General features: G+C 40.9%; 1 protein-coding gene across 1 annotated transcript; it reads right to left on the reverse strand.

Moving 5' to 3' along the window:
• Nucleotides 1-4,330: 4,330 nt before the first annotated feature.
• Nucleotides 4,331-13,748, reverse strand: LOC116369370 (zinc finger protein 501-like). The gene is made up of 5 exons (XM_031819467.1): nt 13,469-13,748; nt 12,326-12,562; nt 10,525-10,761; nt 7,907-8,155; nt 4,331-7,314 (listed from the first exon to the last, which is right to left on the reverse strand). The coding sequence occupies exons 2-5, from the start codon at nt 12,414-12,416 to the stop codon at nt 6,398-6,400; spliced, it is 1,494 nt and encodes a 497-aa protein (XP_031675327.1). The 5' UTR covers nt 12,417-12,562; nt 13,469-13,748; the 3' UTR covers nt 4,331-6,397.
• Between the last annotated feature and the right edge of the window lie 4,822 nt (nt 13,749-18,570).

Below are 18,570 nucleotides of genomic sequence, written 5' to 3' on the forward strand. Positions count from 1 at the left end.
TGTACAACTGAATGCATTCAACTGAAATGTGTCTTCCACATTTACCCAACCGCTTTGAATCAGAGAGGTGCGGGGGGCTGCATAATCGACATTCACATCTCCGGCGCCGAGGGAACAGAGGGGTTAACTGCTTTGCTCAGGAGCAGAACGACCAATTTTACCTTGTCATTCGATCCAGCAGCCTTTAATTGACTGGCCAACTCTCTAACCACTAGGCTACCTGTACGTGTTCATGTAAGAAGGCTGTGCAATACAAAAGGGAATAAAAAACTTTTAAAGTAAGTCAAGAAAATTATGAGCTATATCATCAACTCAACATCACAAGGGTTATTAGTAACTACACACTCATTCTACTGCAACTTATCATGCACAGTGGGAAGTTGGAACGAACAACAACTTAGTTAGATAGAACCTGCTCTTACCATGAGAAACAGATTTCCCAATCTTCTCCTCCTCCTCTTCATCTTTAATGTTGACATTCAGCTCCAGGGTTGAGTGCAGTCTTCCAGCTTCACTGATGCCATCTCTGGATCCTGCTGTAAAAACTGGCCTCCACTGTCATTATCAGGACCCAGTGACTGTAGTTTTGGACTCCGTGTGGAAGGAGAGAGGCAGGCTGGGTTTGTTCTCACTGTTGATGTTACCGGCCTCATACCTGAGTCAGAAAGTGGTATAAGAGAAACGGACACAAACATTATTGTCATAAGTTCTGGAACTTTCTTCATTCTCTAAAAATATATTCTATTTTTTTCTTGTTCAATTATCTAATTCAGTGCTCGAATTGGACTGAAATAGTTGTCGATACTCATTTTGTGTGCTGGTACTGTTTATATTTAGGTGCAGGAGCTTCATAATACATTAGAACTAATACTTAACCTGAAGTAGATAAATGCATACAAGACTCAAAAATCATTTAGTACAAGGTTAGTTTGTTTTAGGCAGCACTACGTGCTATTTTCCTTAACATTGTATTCACTGTTTTACTTCAAAAACCAATTGTATTTCCACACCATAGTAACATTTATAGATGACAGAAACAACTGAATGTGTCTGAATATGACACATGTAGAAAAACGATAATCATTACATTTCAAATTACGTTTCAAAACAGCAGTGCAACCGTAAAATTGTCTCTCTGCTGCATCCACACTGAAGTGTGTTGATGCAGACTGACTGGGCGCCGCCATTTTATCGGCTTGTGAATGTTTCCTTTCATGGAGCTCTACGGACAATTCCTTCAACCTCATGACTTAGTTTTAGCTCAGACATGCACTGTCAACTGTGGGACATTATATAGACAGGTGTGTGCCTTTCCAAATCATGTCCAATCAACTGAATTTACCACAGGTTGACCGCCTACACCGAATCTACCTGGAGGGGAGAGAGAGACAGGTGGTGATGCAGCAGGTATATATTAACGATATACACCTACACCGAATCTACCTGGAGGGGAGAGAGACATAATGAACAACAAACTTAGTTAGAACCTGCTCTTACCATGATTAACAGATTTCCCAATCTTCTCCTCCTCTTCTTCATCTTTAATGTTGACATTCAGCTCCAGTGTTTGACTGCAGTCTTCCAGCTTCACTGATGCCATCTCTGGATCCTGCAGTGCAAACTGGGCTCCTCTGTCACAATCAGGACCCAGTGACTGTAGGTTTGGACTCAGTGTGGAAGGAGAGAGGCAGGTTGGGTTTGTCCTCACTGTTGATGTTACTGGCCTCAGACTTAATCTGAGTCAGCCTGTAGTAATAAAGAGAAAAAGCATTGACAACAAAACATGAATTGCTTCACATCAGACAACGTTTACGCTTTAAATCAGGCTACACAATTAAGCGCACTTAATCTATGGTAGATTTCCTGAATTCATATAAATGCTTAAATGACTCAAAAACCATTTAGTACAAGGTTGCAGTATGTTTTAGGCAGCACTTTGTACTATTTTCCTGAATAACCTTGTCTTCACTGTTATTTAAATTTAAAAAACAATAGTATTTCCGTTCACACCATAGTAATATGTATAGACAGCGATAACTTAAATAGTCTGAATATTAGTACACATGTAGAAAACTGATAATCATTACATTAAACTTTAAAACAGTGGTGCATCCGTGAAATGGTCTCTCTCTGCTGCATCCACACTGCCTGGACTGAAGTCTGTTGATGCAGACCGAGTGGCGCCGCCATTTTACCAGTTCGTGAATTTTACACAAAACTAATAAATTGTAAAACGAATTCAGACATCTCAAGTAAATATATTATTTGTGAAATTACATTGAGAAAACGATGTACATCCACTCAGACAAACACCAAAGGCTCTAACTATGTAACTTGTAAAATAGTTAACATTTTCACGTTCTTCACTCGGCTTGACACAAAAATAACACATCACACCTTTACCCAACGTGATAACACATTAACGGATGTATTACCTAGAATGGTACGACATGTTCTTTCGATATTAGAATGTTTAAACGTGCTATTACATACCTGTAGTAATAAATAGAAAAGGACAAGAATGTTATCTTCTTGACTGCACCGTTCTGTCGCTTTCTTTACACTGAATAATGGTGCGCTTCTGTCCGGAACTTCCTGTTCCCCCACGAACACCGTCCGTGCATTCCGGGATCCTTGGGATGACCCAACCTCATCACATGAGAAGGGGTCGCTGCCTCCTCCGGGACACATCTATTTTGCAGCGAGTTGATTGTGGCCTGTGGAATGTTGTCCCATCCCAGCTAGCACAGTGGATCTGTGCCGATTCAAGAGAGTCGCGATACTCCGCTGAGAGTCAGACACGTCCGACGTCTTGTGGCCCGAGTCTGGGCCGCCTTAGGCAGTATTACTAAAAGCTAGGATACCGGGATTGAGCTCGGGCCGATTCCAATGTGAATTATCTGGCCCAAATGTATGACTTGTGGCTCGGGCCGATTGGGGCTCCTCTCTGGCAGATGATTACACAGGCTGCTTTATATAATTAACATTTCCTTATTAATTTATTTGTCCATATTTTATCATTGCTTCTGTGATCAAAAAATACTATTTAACATTTAAATTAAATAATTTAATAGTCCTGTTTAAGTTGTATTTTAGAATTTTGATACTTTGTGCAAGGCAATTGATAAGCATTAAAAACTTTTCGGATGGGAGTTTCCCGAGTGGCGCATTACTGCAGATGGTGGTAACTGCGTTACTACAGATGGTAAAATACATCTAGTATTAAAATACAATTTAATAAACACAAGTAGTTGATTCATAGCTTGTTTATCAATAAACAAAATTTGTTTAGTAATAAAATAATCCACCCAAACTAATGCTAAAAACTGATCATTACATTATCTTTATATGATATACACGGAGTGTACAAAATAGGGATGCACAATATATCGTTAAGCATATCGGAATCGGACGATAATAGCTAAAAATGCCAACATCGGCCCGATTTAATGCGGATGTGAAAAACCGATGTCAAAGTAAACATGCATACCTATATAACGTTGGTAGATGACGTAATGACGCCGCAAAAAAAATACAGCACGACTCAGAACAAAAGCAGAAAAATACTAAGCGCACACTTCCAACAACTAAACAAGTTAAAGTCAAGCAGTCATTTGAAAGAGTAAGAACATTTCAGCGAGACAACTCAAAGGCGAAATCCGTTAACGCCAAGATAATAGAGTTCATTACCCTTGACAATCAACCGTCCTCTGTCGTGGATGACGTTGGCTTTCGCCGACTGGTCAATCCCCAGAACACAGTATTTTTCATATGGTGCCCTACCGGGGTTACACAGAATTGTTAAAACGCACATCTATGGGTGTCACTGCTATTAGCTTCACAACTGATATTTGGACCAGCGATGTCAGCCCCATGAGCATACTGAGTCTGACAGCACAGTGGGTCGATGAGGATTTCTTACTGGAGGAAAGCCCTATTGCAACTGCAGCAGAAATGATACCTTCTGTCATGGCATTGAAACCCCTGCTCAACCAAACTGCCCGACACAGACCGTGGGGTTAACTTACAAAAGTACTTGATGCTGTGAACAAGCGATTCGATGGCATTGTCTCTGAGTCTCTTTACTGTGTCGCCATCACGCTCGATGCTCGGTACAAGGACCACTACTTCGATGCAGACAAGTAACAGGGTTTATGTTACATGGTACATAAACAGCTGGACAAGATGGAAACGGACACAGTGAAAGAGCACATGAGGAAGGGAGGCTACGGACAGACAGAGCTGAAACTTCACGGCTTGACATGAATGATGAAATCCTGGTTGAGAATGAAACGACTGAACAAAGAAACAGCACAGCAAGTGAAATAAATAGGTTTTGATGATGTTTTACTGGTAATGGGGACATACGTAAATGCCAACAAAATAACTGTTTGGTCGGTGTGGTGTGGTATGTGTAACCTTTACTCAACTAGGCAAATCCGTTAAGAACAAAATGCTTATTTACAAGGACGGCCTACCCCGGACGACACTGGGCCAATTGTGCCCGGCCCTATGGGACTCTCAATCACATCCGGATTTGATACAGCCAGGATTCAAACGAGGGACTGTTGCCGACCGCTGCATCCGTGTGTGTGTGTTAACTATTTAACTGTGCTAAAATGCTTAAGACATTATCCTGCTGAAAGAATCAATTTGCAGGATATGGATACACTGCTGCCATGAAGGGATGCACCTGATTGGCAATGATGTTTACATATCCTGTGGCATTCAAACATTACTCAACTTTTATTAATGTGTGCCCCAATGTGTGCCCTGAAAACACACCCCAACCAACACACCACCAGCCTGCAATGCTGACACACGGCAGGGATGCATGCAGTGGTGTAAAGTACTTTAGTAAAAATTATTTAAAGAACTACTTAAATAGTTTTGGGGGGGTATCTGTACCTTACTATTTATATTCAACAACGTTTACTTTTATTTGACTAAATAATACTTTTTACTCCAAACATTTTCCCTGACACCCAAAAGTACATTTTTTATGATAAGCAGGACAGAAAATGGTCCAATTCACGCACTTATCAAGATAACATCCCTGGTCCTCCGAACTGCCTCTGATCTGGCAGACTCACTAAACACAAATGCTTTGCTTGTTAATGGTGTTAGAGTGTGTCCCTGGTTATCCATCAGACTGGGGGGGGGGGGGGGGGGGGGGGGGGGTTACCTGTCCTCTGCAGGGAGTGACCATCAGACTGGGGTTGGGGGTGGGGGGGGGTAGTGGGGTTACCTGTATAACAAATAAAACACACAATTGTGCCGTCTGGTTTGCTTAAAAACATCTTAAGGATGCAACACATACCCAAATCTAACTGCTTGTAGCTCAGCAACTGAAGCAAGGATATGCATATTCTTGATACCATTTGAAGTTTGAGGAAATTAATGTTGGAAAATAACATATTAGATCTGGTAAAAGATAATACAAACAAAATACCTGTCGTTTTCTTTTTCATCTTTGAAATGCAAGAGAAATGCCATACTTTCAGATAGGAGTCTAGGTGAAATTTAGATTTTGGCCACCAGATGGCAGCAGTGTGTGAAAAGTTTGACTGATCCAGTGAAGAATTACATTACTGCACTGTATCAAGTCTACCAGGAGTTTCCCCAAATGTGCTGAATTGGTCAATTGATACATTTAAGTACAAAACTATAGAGAACATACAAAAATGCTATGGTAATAAAACATTTAAGTTTACACACTGACAGGAATTTCATACATGATGGATAATTTGCTTATTCACTAACTTTCACACATCTAGATGGCCAGGCGGGGTAGGTGTGGAGCCAGAGACAACAGGGGTTCAAAATGTAGAACCCAGTTCCTACATTTGAACATTTTAGCAAATTAAACTATGCTACATTTTATCTGTGGGACCCTCAGGATGACAAATCAGAGCAAGATTACTGAATGTAAGTACATTATTTACCTTCAGAGGTGAATGTATTAAACCAGTTGCCATGATAAAAGTTGTTGTGCACTCTACTCATCAACAGCACGGTATTTTTTTCAATGAAATAGCTACTGTTAAATTGGACACTGCAGTTAGATTAACAAGAATTTAAGCTTTCTGCCGATAGAAAGTCATGTCTATGTCCTGGAAAGTTGGCTGTTGTATACAACGTCATTCTAGTCACATTGGAGAAGTTAGCAACAACCGTCCTGGTTAGAGGACACCCATCGCATAGAGGTTCATTTAAGCAATTTGAAATGATTCCCTTTTACTTTTGAAACTAAGGTATATTTACAACCAAATACCCATATACTTTTACTTGAGTTACTCTTGCCAAATTAAGAGCAGAAGTAAGGCTTCTCTCCGGTGTCTGTTCTCTGATGACCTTTTAGCTCAGCTGTTGTTTTGGAACATTTTCTACAGTCAGATCAGTGGTAAAGCGTCTCTCCTTTATGTTTACCTTGGTGTCTTTTTAAGTGGCACAATTGAGAGAAACTCTTTCCACAGTCAGAGCAGAAGTAAGGCTTCTCGCCTGTGTGTGTTCTCTGATGGACTTTTAGGTCAGTTGATGTTGTGAAGCATTTTAAACAGTCAGAGCAGGAGTAAGGCTTCATTCCTGTATGTATACGTTCATGTGTTTTTAAATTGCAGAGTAGAGAGATACTCTTTCCACAGTCAGAGCAGGAGTAAGGCTTCTCGCCTGTGTGTGTTCTCTGATGGACTTTTAGCTCAGTTGATGATGTGAAGCATTTTACACAGTCAGAGCAGGAGTAAGACTTCACCCCTGTATGTATACGTTCATGTCTTTTTAAGTTGCCCAGTTGAGAGAAAATCTTCCCACAGTCAGAGCAGGAATAAGGTTTCACTCCTGTATGTATAAGTTCATGTGCTTTTAAAAAACCCTGTCGAGAGAAACTCTTTCCACAGTCAGAGCAGGAGTAAGGCTTCTCTCCAGTGTGCACTCTCTGATGACGTTTTAGCTCAGCTGATGTTGTGTAGCATTTAACACAGTCAGAGCAGGAGTAAGGCTTCACTCCTGTATGTATATGTTCATGTCTTTTTAAGTGGCTCAGTCGAGAGAAAATCTTTCCACAGTCAGGGCAGGAGTAAGGCTTCTCTCCAGTGTGCACTCTCTGATGAACTGTCAGATTCCCTGATGTTGTGAATCTCTTCCCACAGTCAGTACAGGAATACGGATTCTCTCCTGTGTGTATTTTTAGGTGTATTTTTAGCTTTGATAGAATTGGGAAATTCTCCTCACAATGTGGGCAGTGGTGAGACCTCTTAGCTCCATGATCTTCCTGCTGTTTCTCTTTGGATATAGAGAATGTCTCAACATGGTCTCCTGTGTGAACAACATCAGAAGAACCAGTCAGTTGGTATGATATACATGTCAATCAAATCGATATTATGAAGCCCTTTTTACATCATCAGATGTCAAAGTGCTTTACAGAAACCCAGCCTAAAATCCTCAAAGAGCAAGCAATGCTGATGTAGAAGAAAAACTCCCTTGAAAGCAGAAGAAAGAAAGGTAGAGAGGACCCAGGCCTAGAGGGGTTGCCAGTCCTCTTCTGTCTGTACCGGGTGACATTATTCATATAAGTATAAACTATTCTAAAAGTGGGTCAAACGTGAAAGCTAAAAAGGGGCGTGTCATCCTCCACTCACTATCACAAGGGTTAGTAACTACAGACTTATTTCATAGAACTTTAAAACACTGGCAATGTGTCTACTTCAATTCTTTAGTCTACTCTCTGATCACTCCATATAGACCAGTTAATAAAACTAATGCTGACAAAACTGGTGTCAAACCATGCAAGTCTCAATAGGATGAAATAACATCTACCTTCTCATTGAAATAGTTCTACAGCAACTTTTCATGCACAGTGAGAAGTGGGAATGAACAACAAACTTAGTTAGATAGAACCTGCTCTTACCATGATTAACAGATTTCCCAATCTTCTCCTCCTCTTCTTCATCTTTAATGTTGACATTCAGCTCCAGTGTTTGACTGCAGTCTTCCAGCTTCACTGATGTCATCTCTGGATCCTGCAGTGCAAACTGGGCTCCACTGTCACAATCAGGACCCCGTAACTGTAGGTTTTGACTCAGTGTGGTAGGAGACGGGCAGGCTGGGTTTGTCCTCACTGTTGATGTTACCGGCTTCAGACTTAATTCTAGTCGTCCTGTAGTAACAACGAGTAACAGGAAAAAAGTTATTGTCTTGACAGTTCAGGCACTTTCTTTACTCTCAAATATATATATTATATTTATTTTGGTTCAATTATTTAATTCAGTGCTTGACTTGGACTGAAATAGGTGCCAGTACTGTTTATATTTAGGTGCAGCAGCTCCACAATACTGTTGAGCTAATATTGTATAAGGGGAACATGAGCTCAAACACTAGAAATTTGAGGTGACGGTAATCAGATCCTATGCAATCTGCTGCCCATCTCATTTCAAAAGATGAAGTAGGTAACAAAACATGAATTCATTCAAATTGGACAAAGTACACCCTTTAAAATTTGTCTACACAACGTAAATTAACTTAACCTACAGTAGATTTCCCAAATGCGTAAATGACTCAAAAACCATTTAGTACAAGGTTGGTTTGTTTTAAGCAGCATTATGTACTATTTTCCTGAATAACTGTCTTCACATTAAAAACCAATCGTATTTCCCGTTCACACCATAATTTACAGCTAAATATAAAAACTGAACGTGTCTGAATACTACTACACATGATAATCATTACATTCAGCTTCAAAACTGTAGTGCGACCGTGAAATTGTCTCTGCACCAGCACTGAATTCTGTTGACGCAGATAGAATGAGCGCCACCATGTTACCAACTACGACTCAAGAATTAGTGCTAAAGCCTTAGCCAGGAGATTGGATAGAGTGCTCCCAAATCTAATATACAAAGACCAAAAAAGGCTGTGTGAAAAACCATCAAGGTTTTCACAATGTGAGTAGTGTACTAAACATAGTGCACATGTGAAGGGTCCCCTGATACTGCCATACTCTCACTTGATGCAGAAAAGGCATTCCATAGAGTTGAGTGGTCTTATTTCAGAGATTTGGGAACTACTTCTGTAAAACGGATGAAGAGATGATTTACCGACCCCACTACAGATGTTGCCACTGACAACTTGATTTCACAACATTTTAAGATTTTCGGGGCACGAGACAAGGATGTCCAGACAGTCCAGGACTCTTTCTTTTAGCTATAGAACCCTTTGCCATTGCAGTAAGGGCCCAACCGTCAATTAGTAGAATTAAAACAGATTTTGAACAAAAAAATTGACCTGTATGCTGATGATACCCTCTTATTCCTAACAGATCTAAAGAACTATTCCCTCTCCGATTTAATTAATAAACGTGTCCATTTTTGGGGTTTAAAGTTAATCAAACCAAATCTTCCATCCTTTTCCTCAACAAAAAAGATACTGAATCCAGTTGTACAGCATCTATTTGTGAATACAGAACAAGGTTTCACATATCTTGGTATTAAAAATCACACCAGAAATGAGCTCCTCGAGCTCAGCAAATTATGAACCCATGGTAACGAATGCAACATAATCCACCAACAGATGGACATCATTGCTTGTATCTATTATTGGTAGAATAAATATCATTAAGACTCATATTCTGCCCAAATTCCTTCGTCTATTTCAATCAATTCCTCTGGCTGCACCAAAATAAAATAGTATTTCTGTAATTGTGGACTGTCCTAATTGGAACTAATAAATACGTGTCAAATTTTTTTTAACAATGAATGATGAGGCCCCTGTGTTCTTGGGGACCTTCAACGCTTCAAGGGGCTCCCGAGTGGCGCAACAGTCGAAGGCACTGCATCTCAGCACTTGAGGCATCACTACAGACACTGGTTTGATTCCAGGCTGTATCTCAACTGGCCGTGATCAGGAGTCCCATAGGGCGACGCACAATTGAACCAGCATCGTCCGGTTAGGCAGTCAGTGTAAATAAAAATGTGGTTTTTACTCTGACATGCACTGTCAACTGTGGGACCTTATATAAACAGGTGTGTGCTTTCCCAAATCATGTCCAATCAATTGAATTTACCACAGGTTGACAACAATCAAGTTGTAGAAACATATCTAATGGAAACAGGATGCACCTGAGCTTAATGTCGAGTCTCATAGCAAAGGGTCTGAATACTTATGTAATTAAGGTATTTCTGTTTGGGTTTTTTAAGTATAAAATGTGAAAACATTTCCAAAAACCTGTTTGTTTTGTCATTACGGGGTATTGTGTGTAGATTGAGGAACATTTTTTATTTAATACAATTTAGAATAAGGCTGTAACGTAACAAAACGTGGAAGAAGTCAAGGGGTTTAAATACTTTCTGAATGGGAGAGGGGATACCTAGTCAGTTGTACAACTGAATGCATTCAACTGAAACAAATGTTGATATCATCAACTCAACATCACAAGGGTTATTAGTAACAACACACTCATTCTATTGCAACTTATCATGCACAGTGGGAAGTTGGAATAAACAACAAACTTAGTTAGATAGAACCTGCTCTTACCATGAGAAACAGATTTCCCACAGATCTTCTCCTCCTCTTCTTCATCTTTAATGTTGGCATTCAGCTCCAGTGTTTGACTGCAGTCTTCCAGCTTCACTGATGCCATCTCTGGATCCTGCAGTGCATACTGGGCTCCACTGTCACAATCAGGACCCAGTGACTGTAGGTTTGGACTCAGTGTGGAAGGAGAGAGGCAGGCTGGGTTTGTCCTCACTGTTGATGTTACCGGCCTCATACCTGAGTCAGAAAGTGGTATAAGAGAAATGGACATAAACATTATTGTCTTATGTTCTGGCACTTTCTTCATTCCTTAAAAATACATCATATTTTTTCTTGTTCAATTATCTAATTCAGTGCTTGACTTGGACTGAAATAGTTGCCGATAAACATTTTGGGTGCCGGTACTGTTTATATTTAGGTGCAGGAGCTCCACAATATGGTTGAGACAATATAATATAATATAATAATTGTCTCTCTGCTGCAACCTCACTGCCTGCACTGAAGTGTGTTGAGGCAGACCGAGTGGGGGCCGCCATTTTACCAGCGTGTGAATTTTTCCTTTCATGGAGCTCTACGGACAATTCCTTCAACCTCATGGCTTAGTTTTAGCTCTGACATGCACTGTCAACTGTGGGACATTATATAGACAGGTGTGTGCCTTTCCAAATCATGTCCAATCAACTGAATTTACCACAGGTTAAAAACAATCAAGTTGTAGAAACAGCAAGGATGATCAATGGACACAAGATGCACCTGAGCTCAATGTCGAATCTCCTAGCAAAGAGTCTGAATACTTATGTAAATAAGTTATTTCTATTTTATAAATGTGAAAACATTTATAAAAACCTGTTTTTGCTTTGTCATTATGGTATATTGTGTGTAGATTGATGAGAAACATTTATTTAATCAATTTTAGAAAAAGTCTAACGTAAAAAACGTGGAAAAGGTCATGGGGTCTAAATACTTTGAATGCACTGTATGTATTCATATCAGTAGGCGGGTACTGTATGTATTCATATCAGTAGGCTGGTAGTGTATGTATTCATATCAGTAGGCAGGTACTGTATATATTCGTATCAGTAGGCTGGTACTGTATGTATTCATATCAGTAGGCTGGTACTGTACGTATTCATATCAGTAGGCTGGTACTGTATGTATTCATATCAGTAGGCTGGTACTGTATTGTAATGAAACAGCAGGGAGCAGGTCTCGAACTCTCGACCTTTGAGCCCGAGGTCTGGAGCGCTATTGACAGGCCGGTACTGTATGTATTCATATCAGTAGTCATGCTCGTGTGGCCGATTTCCGCGCTTATAAGGGTCGTTACAGTATGTATTCATATCAGTAGGCTGTGCAATACAATGGGGAATAAAACTATTCTAAAAGTATCTCATAGGTCATGAAAATTATAGTTATATCATCCTCCACTCACTATCACAAGGGTTAGAAACTACACAGACTCACTTCATAGAACTTTAAACACTGCCAGTTTGTCTACTTCACTTCTTCAGTCTCCTCTCTGAACACTCCAGACAGCCCAGTGAATAAAACAAATGCTGACAATACTGGTGTCAAACCATGCAAGTCTGAGTACCATGAAATAACATCTACCTTCTCATTGAAACAGTTCATCATGTAACAGTTATACTGCAACTTTTCATACACAGTGGGAAGTTGTAATGAACAACAAACTTAGTTAGATGAAACCTGCTCTTACCATAAAAGGCCAACTTCTGCAAGTGTCTCCACCCCACTGCTCTATGCCAGTAAACAAACTTGGATAGACAGAACCTGCTCTTACCATGACTAATCTTCTCCTCCTCTTCTTCATCTTTAATGTCAATATTCAGTTCCATTGTTGGACTGCAGTCTTCCAGCTTCACTGATGCCATCTATGGATCCTGCAGTGCAAACTGGGCTCGTCTGTCACAATCAGGACCCAGTGACTGTAGGTTTGGACTCAGTTTGGAAGGAGAGAGGCAGGTTGGGTTTGTCCTCACTGTTGATGTTACCGGCCTCAGACTTAATCTGAGTCGGCCTGTAGTAATAAAGAGAAAAAGACTCAAGTTATTGTCTTCTCAGTTCTGGCACTTTCTTTTACTCTCAAAAAAGATTCTTTAAATCTAGGTGCAGGAGTACAACAATACTGTTGAGCTAATATTCTATAAGAGGAATTTGTGCTCAAACAATATACATTTGAGGTGCCGATACTCAGCTCCTGTCCAAGTCACGCACTGATCTCATTTCAATAGATCTGGTAGCTATGCATTGACAACAAAAGATTAAGTGCGCTTAATTGTGTAGCCTGATTTAAAGCGTAAACGTTGTCTAATGTGAAGGAATTCATGTATGGTAGATTTCCCGAATTCACATAAATGCATGTTTTAGGCAGCACTATGTAGTATTTTCCTGAATAACCTTGTCTTCACTGTGTTATTTAAATTAAAAAACAATAGTATTTCCGTTCACACCATAGTAATATGTATAGACAGCGATAACTGAATATTAGTACACATGTAGAAAACTGATAATCATTACATTAAACATTAAAAGAGTAGTGCAACCGTGTAATGGTCTCTCTCTGCTGCAGCCACACTGCCTGGACTGAAGTCTGTTAATGCAGACCGAGTGGCGCCGCCATTTTACCAGTTCGTGAATTTTACACAAAACTAATAAATTGTAAAACGAATTCAGACATCGCAAGTAAATATATTCTTTGTGAAATTACATTGACAAAACTATGTACATCCACTCAGACAAACCCCAAAGGCTCTAACTATGTAACTTGTAAAATAGTTAACATTTTCACGTTCTTCACTCGGCTTGACACAAAAATAACACATCACACCTTTACCCAACGTGATACTACCTTAACGGATGTATTACCTAAAATGGTACGACATATTCTTTCGATATTAGAATGTTTAAACGTGCTATTACATACCTGTAGTAATAAATAGAAAAGGACAAGAATGTTATCTTCTTCACTGCACCGTTCTGGCGCTTTCTTTACACTGAATAATGGTGCGCTTCTGTCCGGAACTTCCTGTTCCCCCCACTAACACCGTCCGTGCATTCCGGGATCCTTGGGATGACCCAACCCCATCACATAAGAAGTGGTCGCTGCCTCCTCCGGGACACATCTATTTTGCAGCGAGTTGATTGTGGCCTGTAGAATGTTGTCCAATCCCAGCTAGCACAGTGGATCTGGGCCGATTCAAGAGAGTCGCGGTACTCCGCTGAGAGTCAGACAGGTCCGACGTCTTGTGGGCCGAGTCTGGGCCGCCTTAGGCAGTATCACTAAAAGCTAGGATACCGGGATTGAGCTCGGGCCGATTCCGATGTGAATTATTTGGCCCAAATGTATTACTTGTGGTTCGGGCCGATTGGGGCTACTCTCTGGCAGATGATTACACGGGCTGCTTTATATAATTAACATTTCATTATTAATTTATTTGTCCATATTTTATCATTGCTTCTGTGATCAAAAAATACTATTTAACATTTAAATTAAATAATTTAATAGTCCTGTTTAAGTTGTATTTTAGATTTTTGATACTTTGTGCAAGGCAATTGATAAGCATTAAAAACTTTTCGGATGGGGATGCACAATATATCGTTGAGCATATCGGAATCCTCTATTTCTGAAACTATCTGCCACCATTGTCGCAACCCCTATTACCAGCCTGTTCAACCTCTCTTTCATCTCGTCTGAGATCCCCAAGGATTGGAAAGCTGCCGCAGTCATCCCCCTCTTCAAAGGGGGAGACACCCTGGACCCAAACTGTTACAGACCTATATCCATCCTGCCCTGCCTATCTAAGGTCTTCGAAAGCCAAGTCAACAAACAGGTCACTGACCATCTCGAATCCCACCGTACCTTCTCCGCTGTGCAATCTGGTTTCCGAGCCGGTCATGGGTGCACCTCAGCCACACTCAAGGTACTAAACGACATCATAACCGCCATCGATAAAAGACAGTACTGTGCAGCCGTCTTCATCGACCTCGCCAAGGCTTTCGACTCTGTCAATCACCATATTCTTATCGGCAGACTCAGTAGCCTCGGTTTTTCGGATGACTGCCTTGCCTGGTTCACCAATTACTTTGCAGACAGAGTTCAGTGTGTCAAATCGGAGGGCATGCTGTCCGGTCCTCTGGCAGTCTCTATGGGGGTGCCACAGGGTTCAATTCTCGGGCCGACTCTTTTCTCTGTGTATATCAATGATGTTGCTCTTGCTGCGGGCGATTCCCTGATCCACCTCTACGCAGACGACACCATTCTATATACTTTCGGCCCGTCTTTGGACACTGTGCTATCTAACCTCCAAACAAGCTTCAATGCCATACAACACTCCTTCCGTGGCCTCCAACTGCTCTTAAACGCTAGTAAAACCAAATGCATGCTTTTCAACCGGTCGCTGCCTGCACCTGCATGCCCGACTAGCATCACCACCCTGGATGGTTCCGACATAGAATATGTGGACGTCTATAAGTACCTAGGTGTCTGGCTAGACTGCAAACTCTCCTTCCAGACTCATATCAAACATCTCCAATCGAAAATCAAATCAAGAGTCGGCTTTCTATTCCGCAACAAAGCCTCCTTCACTCAAGCCGCCAAGCTTACCCTAGTAAAACTGACTATCCTACCGATCCTCGACTTCGGCGATGTCATCTACAAAATGGCTTCCAACACTCTACTCAGCAAACTGGATGCAGTCTATCACAGTGCCATCCGTTTTGTCACTAAAGCACCTTATACTACCCACCACTGCGACTTGTATGCTCTAGTCGGCTGGCCCTCGCTACATATTCGTCGCCAGACCCACTGGCTCCAGGTCATCTACAAGTCTATGCTAGGTAAAGCTCCGCCTTATCTCAGCTCACTGGTCACGATGGCAACACCCATCCGTAGCACGCGCTCCAGCAGGTGTATCTCACTGATCATCCCTAAAGCCAACACCTCATTTGGCCGCCTTTCGTTCCAGTACTCTGCTGCCTGTGACTGGAACGAATTGCAAAAATCGCTGAAGTTGGAGACTTTTATCTCCCTCACCAACTTCAAACATCAGCTATCTGAGCAGCTAACCGATCGCTGCAGCTGTACATAGTCTATTGGTAAATAGCCCACCCTTTTCACCTACCTCATCCCCGTACTGTTTTTATTTATTTACTTTTCTGCTCTTCTGCACACCAATATCTCTACCTGTACATGACCATCTGATCTTTTATCACTCCAGTGTTAATCTGCAAAATTGTAATTATTTGCCTACCTCCTCATGCCTTTTGCACACATTGTATATAGACCCCCCCTTCGTTTTCTACTGTGTTATTGACTTGTTAATTGTTTACTCCATGTGTAACTCTTTGTTGTATGCTCACACTGCTATGCTTTATCTTGGCCAGGTCGCAGTTGCAAATGAGAACTTGTTCTCAACTAGCCTACCTGGTTAAATAAAGGTGTTCTCAACTAGCCTACCTGGTTAAATAAAGGTGAAATAAAAAAAATAAAATAAAAAATCGGACGATAATAGCTAAAAATGCCAACATCGGCCCGATTTAATGCGGATGTGAAAAACCGATGTCAAAGTAGACATGCATACCTATATAACGTAGGTAGATGACGTAATGACGCCACAAAAAATACAGCACGACTCAGAACAAAAGCAGAAAAATACTAAGCGCACACTTCCAACAACTAAACAAGTTCAAGTCAAGCAGTCATTTGAAAGAGTAAGAACATTTCAGCGAGACAACTCAAAGGCGAAATCCGTTAACGCCAAGATAAGGGAATTCATTACCCTTGACAATCCTCCGTCCTCTGTCGTGGATGACGTTGGCTTTCGCCGACTGGTCAATCCCCAGAACACAGTATTTTTCATATGGTGCCCTACCGGGGTTACACAGAATTGTTAAAACGCACATCTATGGGTGTCACTGCTATTAGCTTCTCAACTGATATTTGGACCAGCGATGTCAGCCCCATGAGCATACGGAGTCTGACAGCACAGTGGGTCGATGAGGATTTCTTACTGAGGAAAGCCCTATTGCAACTGCAGCAGAAATGATACCCTCTGTCATGGCATTGAAACCCCTGCTCAACAAAACTGCCCGACACAGACCGTGGGGTTAACTTACAAAAGTACTTGATGCTGTGAACAAGCGATTCGATGGCATTCTCTCTGAGTCTCTTTACTGTGTCGCCATCATACTCGATGCTCGGTACAAGGACCGCTACTTCGATGCAGACAAGTAAACAGGGTTCATGTTACATGGTACATAAACAACCGGACAAGATGGAAACGGACACAGTGAAAGAGCACATGAGAGGCTACGGACAGACAGCTGAAACTTCACTGCTTGACATGAATGATGAAATCCTGGTTGAGAATGAAACGACTGAACAAAGAAACAGCACAGCAAGTGAAATAAATAGGTTTTGATGATGTTTTACTGGTAATGGGGACATACGTAAATGCCAACAAAATAACTGTTTGGTCGGTGTGGTTTGTGGTGTGTAACCTTTACTCAACTAGGAAGATCCGTTAAGAACAAAATGCTTATTTACAAGGACGGCCTACCCCGGACCAATTGTGCCCGGCCCTATGGGACTCTCAATCACATCCGGATCCGTGTGTGTGTGTGTGTGTTAACTATTTAACTGTGCTAAAATGCTTAAAAGGCCGCTAACATTGTAAATATCGGTATCGTTCTTTCGGCAAGGAAAATATTGGATATCGTATTGGCCAAAAATGCCATATCGGTGCATCCCTAGTACAAAATATTTGAAACACCTTCCTAATATTGAGTTGCACCCCCCTTTGCCCTCAGAACAGCCTCAAATCGTCGGGGCATAGACTGTCCAAGGTGTTGTGTGCGTTCCAAAGGGATGCTGGTCCATGTCGACTCCCATGAAGGGATGCACCTGATTGGCAATGATGTTTAGATATCCTGTGGCAAATTCCTAAAGTAAATAATTTACTTTTTACTCCAAACATTTTCCTTGACACCCGAAAGTATTCTTTACATTTTTTATGATTAGCATGACAGAAAATGGTCCAATTCACGTACTTATCAAGATATCATCCCTGGTCCTCCCTACTGCTTCTGATCTGGCAGACTCACTGAACACAAATGCTTTGCTTGTAAATGGTGTTAGTGTGCCCCTGGTTATCCGTAATATAAAAAATAAAACACAATTGTGCCGTCTGGTTTGCTTAACTTCTTAAGGATTGTACACTTAAAAAAAAAAAACATTTTCGCCTAAAAATACATACCCAAATCTAACTGCTTGTAGCTCAGCACCTGAAGCAAGGATATGCATATTCTTGATACCATTTGAAGTTTGTGGAAATGTCAAATTGATGTAGGAGAATAATTCCCATGGCTCAATTCCCAATCTGGCCCTCAAACCATCATGGTCACCTAATAATCCCTAGTTGGTTACAATTGGCTCATTCATCCCCTGTAACTATTCCTCAGGTCGTTGCTGTAAATGAAAATGTGTTCTCAGTCAACTTACCTGGGAAAATAACAGGAAAATACATACTTTCAGATAGGAGTCTAGGTGTAATTTAGATTTTGCAGTGTGCAAAGTTTCTGACTGATCCAGTAAAGAATTACATTACTGCACTGCATCAAGTCTGCCAGGAGTTTCCCCAAATGTGCTGAATTGGTCAATTGATACATTTAAGTACAAAACTATAGAGAACATATAAAAATGCTATGGTAATAAAACATTTAAGTTTACACACGGACAGGAATTTTATACATGATGGATCATTAGCTTATTCACTAACTTCCACAGCTAGATGGCTGGGCAGGGTGGGTGTGGAGCCAGAGACAACAGGGGTTCAAAATGTAGAACCAGTTGCTACATTTGAACATAAAAATACAATTTAAGCAAATTAAACTATGCTACATTTGATCTTTTTATTATTTAATCTCCCTCAGGATGACAAATCAGAGCAATATTACTGAATGCAAGTACATTATTGACCTTCAGAGGTGAATGTATTATACCAGTTGCCATGATAAAAGTTGTGCACT

The sequence above is a fragment of the Oncorhynchus kisutch genome, unplaced genomic scaffold, assembly GCF_002021735.2.
Source record: "Oncorhynchus kisutch isolate 150728-3 unplaced genomic scaffold, Okis_V2 scaffold2179, whole genome shotgun sequence".
In the NCBI taxonomy this organism is placed as follows: Eukaryota; Metazoa; Chordata; class Actinopteri; order Salmoniformes; family Salmonidae; genus Oncorhynchus; species Oncorhynchus kisutch.